This window comes from Hippocampus comes, unplaced genomic scaffold, assembly GCF_001891065.2.
Source record: "Hippocampus comes isolate QL1 unplaced genomic scaffold, H_comes_QL1_v1.1 scaffold31, whole genome shotgun sequence".
In the NCBI taxonomy this organism is placed as follows: domain Eukaryota; kingdom Metazoa; phylum Chordata; class Actinopteri; order Syngnathiformes; family Syngnathidae; genus Hippocampus; species Hippocampus comes.
This window is the reverse complement of record NW_017806069.1, coordinates 463,798-471,082: the sequence shown is the minus strand read 5'-3', so window position 1 is coordinate 471,082 and position 7,285 is coordinate 463,798. Positions and strand designations below refer to the sequence as shown.

The window sequence follows — 7,285 nt, the reverse complement described above, 5'->3', positions numbered from 1 at the left end:
AGAGGGGTGGCTTTTTTTTCCTAAAAAAAAAAAAAAAAAAAAAAAAAAAAAATCAGCTCCAATCCTCTACCTGCCGGAGTAGACTACCCGTCTTTGTGTTGACCCAGAGGATTTTGTTAGCGGATGTCGCTACCAACAAATGCTCAGGGGACGCTGAGGAGAAGCAGACCTTCAGCGCAGAATCCAGAAAGGTGCTCTCCGAATCCAAAATACTCACATCGAGACGGAGCAACTAAAGAAAGAAACAGAAGGGAACAACATGTCCTTTAGCGTTGCCCGCACTGCTTCAATTCAACTATTTTTATTTCAGATCCTTAATCTAGTCATTCCTAACCACTGCACGGAGAAATTCCCCACTAATTGGTCAGGAAGGCTGACACGATGTCACGAAATGTAACCGCCGTTGTGATCTATTTTTTTCCGTTTCAATTCAATGGACACCGTACTGCCCGTTCAAGTGGGCGCGCTTTGGCAGTTGGGTGTGGAAAAATGGAAGACGCATGAATGTGTGTGTTTTCACGGCATGGGCGGGAGGCAAAAGGGTACCTCTTCAAGCGATAGTGCATCGGCAATGGTAATGGTATACTCCGAGGGCCCAACGAAAGCCAAACAGCGGCTGTTGCTGCTCACTGTAAGAGCATCTGGAGCACGCCCGGTGCCTCGGGCCACCACACCACCTAGTCACAGAGTCACGCCGTGAGCTGACTGCACCTGGGATTGGCCGTCGAGTCAAAATTAATCTTCGCCCACGAGCGGTTCACTTGACGCTTAATTTGTGCACCGGCATAAGCGTGTACTACGCACAGACAACTCGGATCACGTGGCTGTCATTGTCGCAGGAGTTGTAGAGTGCGAGGGAGCCCTCGGAGGCAGCGCTGTACATGCAGTCTCCATCGGGAGAGAAGACAAGACCCACCACTTCACCTCGGTGATGACTGCCATGTGGGGATGGAGACAAACACGCAGAGGGAAGAGACGCTCACTTTTATTTGAAGGTCGCAGCCGTCGGCCCGGCAGGAACGGCGCAGACATACTTGTGCTCAGCCAAGAGCTTGCCGCAGGAGATATCGAAGACTCGGACGATGCCTGAGCTGAATCCACAAGAGAAGATCTGCTCGCTTGGATGAAAGGCAACTGAACACGGCTTATCCTCTGACACAAAGTCATACAGCTGTGAAAAACAAAAAAAAATATTGGGGGCATTATTAGAGTGAGTTTTTTTTTTATTTTTTTTGCAAGAGCCAGCTCACCGTGGGACTTAGCTCAGAATCAAAGTCAAAACATCTCAACAATCGTAGCTCACTTTTCATGGAAACAAACACATTTATGTTGGTGGCCTGAAAATGTCACCGACCGACCTGATGCGAGGAGTCCATCGACCAAATGCGCACGGAGCCGTCAGCAGAGGCGGTCGTGAGGTGCCGGCGAACCCCGTCTACACTGAAACCGAGCACGGTGCCCGTGTGCGACCTCATCAGCGTGCTGTAACCCCGGCTGCTCACGTCAAGGAATCCCAGGTTGCGGGTGAAGGTGGCGGTCAGGACGCGCATGCTGTCTGATGACACAGATACCAGGCTCACGGGACCCTCGTGTTCTGAGAAAACCAGCAGGTCGGAACGTTTCAATTCAGGCCAAGTTTGTCGCTTGGAAATGATGCAAGAAAGGGCAATTGGCCAGGCGGCTGAACCTCTAAAATTTGGAGCATCAGGACAACATCGACTACACATATACTTCAAATGTAACAGACAGGCTGAATTTGTCCACGTTTCATGAAAATGCTCGATTTCCAGCTCACTGGTTGTGGAGAGCTGTGCAAGACGTTTGAGTTCTGGAGTGCATTCGAGCCTTCATGATTACATTATCAAATGGGGAATGGGCATGGCCTGATTTCTCCAAGTAAAGGTTACACCGCCCTGCATGGTCCCTACCGGCTTCCAGGAAGACGCCGGAAAAATCCAGAGGCCACAGCCGCAAGAAGCCATCTTCGGAGCCTGTGGCACAGAAGGTTGAGCACACACTGAGGCTGTTGATGGCGATACCTGGATCTGGGGAAAGCACACATTTACACTCACTTCCAGAAATTAAAACATTGATCTTAGTCTTACTGTTTTTGTACTTTCTACTGTCTCTGTTATTATTTTTTTGTATTGTTGTTGTATATATGATATTTGCTGCATGTACAGCAAATATTAAACAAAACTACATCCACTCTGTCAGCCGCCATGTTGTTAGTGCAAGTGGAGCACTTCGGGAAGGGGCCAAACCCACCTTTGTTGAGGGTCCACTTCTCCTGCTGCTCCCGCTGCACCGGAAACAACCATCTGACATTCCGAATGACAAGTCTGGTGTAGTCAATTTCAAAGATGTGGCCGCTCTTGCAGCTAGCAAACCTGCAAGCAAGAAAGCCAGAGAGCGGAAGACTCGTTGAAAGCGCACACGCTCCCGGACTGAAAGAGGAGCAGATCGCTCACTCACAGCAGCCTGTCATCAATATGCTGCTCGGGTGAGTCACCCTCCTGAAAGGACACGTCGGTGAAGTCCAATGGGCGATATTCACCCAGGTTGATTGGGCACGAGCGCAGCGTGCCTTTGCGTACTCGCCACAGACGAATGCTATCATGGCCGCATGACACCAGCCTGGAAGCAGAGCGCAGCACACAAACATGTATGGAGAGAGCCACTATTTAGGGGGCGGAACGGTGAAAAATCAAGGAGAGCACATGGAACGCACAAAACACTTCAATTTACGGAATAGAACTTTCACAATCCTAGGTTACAACCATTCACACTCGCATTAAGGACACTTAAGTGACGCTAACGTGTACCAACAGAGAAGAAGGGAGTGTACCTTGTCTCGTCAAAGTTTGCAATTTTGATTGTTTTGATATCCACATCCATTTTTGTCTTGGCAAACATGCTCACTTCCCCACCCCTGCCAACACCGGCCGTGTTCCATACGACCACCAACTATTAAACATAATAAAAAAGATCAATCAGCTGCAACTGAGCTCGGAGAAAAGCAATCATGCCATTTTTTTTAAAATCAAAATAAGTGCCAAACTGAGCTTTTGAAAGACTGTCAAGTATACGGTGGGTCATTATGCACCCGGGGTACTTGCCGTTTTACCGCGGCTGTCTTTGCCCACGCCGCACAGAATGCCGCCGCTGTATGAGAAGCTTTGAAAAGAAAAGTGCACAATTACCGCAAGCAAAGTGCTTGCCTCTACCGTGTTTAGCTTGGAATTACCTGAGCGTGGTGACCGAATGAGCATGCATCCTGAACATGGCCATGCAATTTCCTTTGAGGTAGTTCCATATTCGAATCACGCAGTAATTACCACTTTGTGCAGAGGCCAGCAATGTAGTGTTGCCATTGAAAGCCAGGGCAGACACCTGCCAGACAGACACACGCAAAGCTATCTTATTGATGTCAATACACCGCTTATCCTCACAAGTCACGGCTGAGCTGGCACTTAGCAAAGGCAACGTCCGATACGCCGGAGGAGGTGGCCTTTACCTTATCGGTGTGGCCGATGAAGAATCTCTGCTCGTTGGAGTCAATTTTCATAGAGACAACAATAGCGTGACACGGGTAGACCACGGAATCGCCCGACATGGTCCATAAGGCCTAAAAGAGAAGTGCACGCACATGATGAGCCAGGATGATGCGTCTTTCTATAGTACCGATTCTGTCACAATGAGTGGAGGAAAAAAAACAAAACAAAAAAAAAAATCACTGTTTAGATCTGACATATGGACTAAAGAAAACAGAGGACAGAAGTGGATACATTTGAAACAAAAAATGGGGTGCTGAAAATGCCCTACACATTTGGTAGTGGCTCCCCCAAAACCAATAATTCTCCTGAGCCGGAGAATCGGGTCTGGCAACAGCTTCTGCGACAAGAGAAGAAAGGCGAAAGTGTAAGGAGCTCTGCTTCGACCGCCTTTACTGTCGTGCGTGTTATCTTACCTGCACCTCTTCAGGACTGTCAGCAACCTGACAAGACGAAACGGTTTCAACTGTGGGCCATTGTAACAATGACATTTCTCACTTTTGACAAAGCTTCACCTTATCTTCGGGTTCCTCCGGTAGTTGACTGAGCTCGTCGTCCTCGTTCACAACCGGAAGCGGAGTGGAGGGTTGACTGGAGTGGCGACTGGAGGGTGGCGATTCCTGCTCAGGCTGCGGATCATCCGCCACCTCGGTGATGACTTCGGGCAGCTCGGGTATGACCACCTAACGCCAAAGCGGCCATTTTTGAATGGAAAAGACTGAACGCTCTGCACAAGCAGCAGACTCTTTTTTTTGTTGTTGATAATCATTCTTACTAATTCTGGGTCGGTGGGTTCGGCTTCTTCTTCTATGAGGGTGGGTTCGTTTGCTGGAAAACAGCCGACAGTGATCGCCAGTGCAGGTTCCGTTGCAAAACAAATGCATGCATTTCTACAAGTGCCTTTAGCTACTCACGCGTCTCCACGTTTAAGGGGCCTTTTCGTATGATACCGCAGTTTTGATCTCCTTCTACTGGAAACCTGGTAGGAGACACGTGAGACAATCATGCGCCTTTTGTTCATCGCTCTTTCGATGCCAGCGACGTGTAGTGAGAGGAGGAACAATGAAATCTTCTTCCACGAGAAGGTCCAATAGCCCTGTGTCATCCATTCATATGACACTTTGTATTCAACTAAACAGGCACAGGTTTTACAAGAACTTAATTTCTCAGTATTTTTTTTTTCTGTGAATATACTTTTGGTGACATTTTGTTTAAGTGGCATCTGTGAGACAGGTTACCGACTTTCGCTTGGGACATTAGCCGGCCACTCCCTGTCACATTCAAATCCCTATTAAAGCTGCTGGTTTGATTGTGGATAAATTCAGCCTTTCACAAAATGCTTTCCCCCCCTAAGGATATGTCACCTGATGTAATCGTAGCAACTTTGCCAGGTGCGTCCCTTGGGCGTAGGAAACATCATGTCTCTGGGCATGGGTCCAGTGCCATCAGAAGTGGGCAGACCCGTGAGCTTTGCTTTATGGTAGGAAACCTCTGTCGCAAGAGCAGAGAGGTGACATCAAGCATTGTGTTCCAATGTGAGCCCCCCCCGGCCCCAAAGTAGCACTGACGAAAAACTGCGGCCCGCCCCAGCATTTAAGCTGCCCTTCCCTGCTATTAATCATTCATTTGAACTTGATTCGTCGTTATTTTCGGTGATGAGGACGCTGGGAGTCTCACCAGGATTAAACTGCAGGTCACTGGTAAACAAGCTTTTAACAGACATCCAAGCGCACAGCTTGACGTTTTTAAGGTGACTGTAGTAGCGTTGGTTGAGGTAGGTGGCAAGCGTACATTGCAGATCCATCATCAGACAGGTCCAATGGACCTGAGGTTGTTCTGGAGGGCTGTTATCTAACCACGGGAACACAAGCTCTCAAAGCACTGTCGAAAACGACAACGTTGCTGGATGGCGGTCATGTTTTACGTTGTTGTTCCAACGTGGCTGTCTTTTCAGTGATACGGTCAAATTCAGGTCCGCACTGGTACGGGAAGAGAAGCGACGTGGTCGTAGATTTGAACTCTTTGAACATGTTGGAGATGGAGATGCGGACCACGCAGCCATCCTGTGTGCCACAACAGATAGAGAGGGAGGGACTTAGCTGGCAGTTCCTCGAGTAACTTTACCTAACGTCAGTCTCATCACCATCGTAAGTGTCTGGTGAGATCAACGTGCGGTGACAGTACCTGTGCTGTGACATCCAGGACAATCAAAAATGTTTTTCCTGGGCTGGGCTTGAAGAGGACGTAGAGATAGCGCCCTGTCAAACCCAGAGACTGGTGTGTGTTTTTAGGAAGCCGGATGCAACTGCCAGCCCCCCTGATCCGAAATACGATACTGTTGAGGGTCTTGTCCTAAGGTGGTTTCATGGGAAATACATACAGGTAGGAGTTAGTTGTTGGAAATTGAGAGAACATAATTGCCGTAGCGACGCTATATTTCAAAAACTAACAGTCGAAAAGCTATTCAGTTGTTCATTTTTCTAAAGACCCGTTCACCAAGACGTCACACGATACACACTTGGAAGTTTGAACAATGACACCATTACAAAAACCCATCACAGTAATTTACCGTGTAGGTTGACACATCTCCTTCTTTGGATGCCTTTTGCCACTCTGAAAGCCGGAACTCTTTGAATATGTTGACGAATGGATGCTGCCAATCATCTAGAAACACAAACTGGCGTCAATCGATTTAGACAGACATCAAGGTAGCCCTTCAGACATTGCTCCATTGTGTAACTGCCAAGCAAGTAAACGGCTGCCATTCAAAGGAGATTCGCCCGGGGTCATTCAACGCTTAAGGAATCAAAGGCTCAGAGTGTGGGGCTGTCATGACAGATAGCATATTCTCGAAAGTTCATTTCATAAGCAAATTTCGTACCTTTGGCGGCCATGGACGGGGAACAATTCCAAAGCACGCGTGGACTGAATGGTGCGGAATCGATGAGCCCAAGTCAGGACAACTCGCCCAATTGCCGTCATGTACGTTTACATTGATATTTACCCACATTAGCTTGGACACATACAATACAGACAGGAGTGTAAAACACAACAAAATGTTTTTTTTTCACCTTTCCACTACATAAACTTCAAAGCGCGGCACAAGAAACAGTCCAAACTTTTAAGAGTAGAAAGCAAATTGATAAAAATGAACGAACAACTGTCGAAGAAACTCTGTCCTTCCCGCTCCGTTTGCCGCCGTTGCCAACGAAAGCGCGAACGTCATTGCGTCATTACGCACCGAACGTCGATTTGGTCTGAGCACTTATGGGTAATGTAGTTCCCAGAAAACATTTCCTCCCATTGGTTTCCGTTGGTAGGGAACAAAACTACAGCAAAACATTTCACTGTTCTAAATGTTATTTATGTGATTTTTTTGTCCAAAAAACCCTATAGAATAATTATACAATAATAATGAAATAATCACATTTGATAATGGCTGTGCAACAATGGCTATTTTTTTAAATTACTCACCCCATCTAAAATACATGAGTGTGATACATCCAAAATTGTAACTCCTTCCGCCAGCACACATTAAAATATAACCAAATACAATGTTGACTTTAACTGACACAACAATTAAGAACTTGATAAATACAGTACATTATCACAAGAATTCATACCCAGAGACAAGACAGTTTAAATAACAATGCCAGTTTTAACGCCCCCCCACCCCCACCCACAAAAAAAAAAAAAAAAAAAAAAACACACACTACCTGCAATTTCAAATC

At 47.0% G+C, this 7,285-nt stretch overlaps 1 protein-coding gene across 3 annotated transcripts in view; it reads right to left on the bottom strand.

The window, feature by feature from the left end:
* wdr90 (WD repeat domain 90) overlaps positions 1 to 6,781 on the bottom strand; it is a 15,330-nt gene extending 8,549 nt beyond the window's left edge. The window contains exons 1-23 of one of the 3 annotated variants that reach the window (XM_019893801.1): positions 6,436 to 6,781; positions 6,124 to 6,218; positions 5,739 to 5,906; positions 5,479 to 5,617; positions 5,232 to 5,405; positions 4,919 to 5,045; positions 4,469 to 4,533; positions 4,330 to 4,382; positions 4,070 to 4,237; positions 3,971 to 3,997; positions 3,826 to 3,894; positions 3,518 to 3,628; positions 3,248 to 3,393; positions 3,120 to 3,177; positions 2,849 to 2,967; positions 2,476 to 2,637; positions 2,269 to 2,390; positions 1,929 to 2,045; positions 1,359 to 1,594; positions 1,035 to 1,171; positions 805 to 938; positions 547 to 677; positions 71 to 232 (exon numbers count right to left, since the gene is read on the bottom strand). In XM_019893801.1, the coding sequence (XP_019749360.1) occupies positions 71 to 232; positions 547 to 677; positions 805 to 938; positions 1,035 to 1,171; positions 1,359 to 1,594; positions 1,929 to 2,045; positions 2,269 to 2,390; positions 2,476 to 2,637; positions 2,849 to 2,967; positions 3,120 to 3,177; positions 3,248 to 3,393; positions 3,518 to 3,628; positions 3,826 to 3,894; positions 3,971 to 3,997; positions 4,070 to 4,237; positions 4,330 to 4,382; positions 4,469 to 4,533; positions 4,919 to 5,045; positions 5,232 to 5,405; positions 5,479 to 5,617; positions 5,739 to 5,906; positions 6,124 to 6,218; positions 6,436 to 6,448 (2,733 nt within the window). In that variant the 5' untranslated portion in view covers positions 6,449 to 6,781. The remainder of the gene's footprint in view (positions 1 to 70; positions 233 to 546; positions 678 to 804; positions 939 to 1,034; positions 1,172 to 1,358; positions 1,595 to 1,928; positions 2,046 to 2,268; positions 2,391 to 2,475; positions 2,638 to 2,848; positions 2,968 to 3,119; positions 3,178 to 3,247; positions 3,394 to 3,517; positions 3,629 to 3,825; positions 3,895 to 3,970; positions 3,998 to 4,069; positions 4,238 to 4,329; positions 4,383 to 4,468; positions 4,534 to 4,918; positions 5,046 to 5,231; positions 5,406 to 5,478; positions 5,618 to 5,738; positions 5,907 to 6,123; positions 6,219 to 6,435) is intronic. The other 2 variants (XM_019893802.1, XM_019893803.1) reach the window with 2 other exon arrangements.
* Between the last annotated feature and the right edge of the window lie 504 nt (positions 6,782 to 7,285).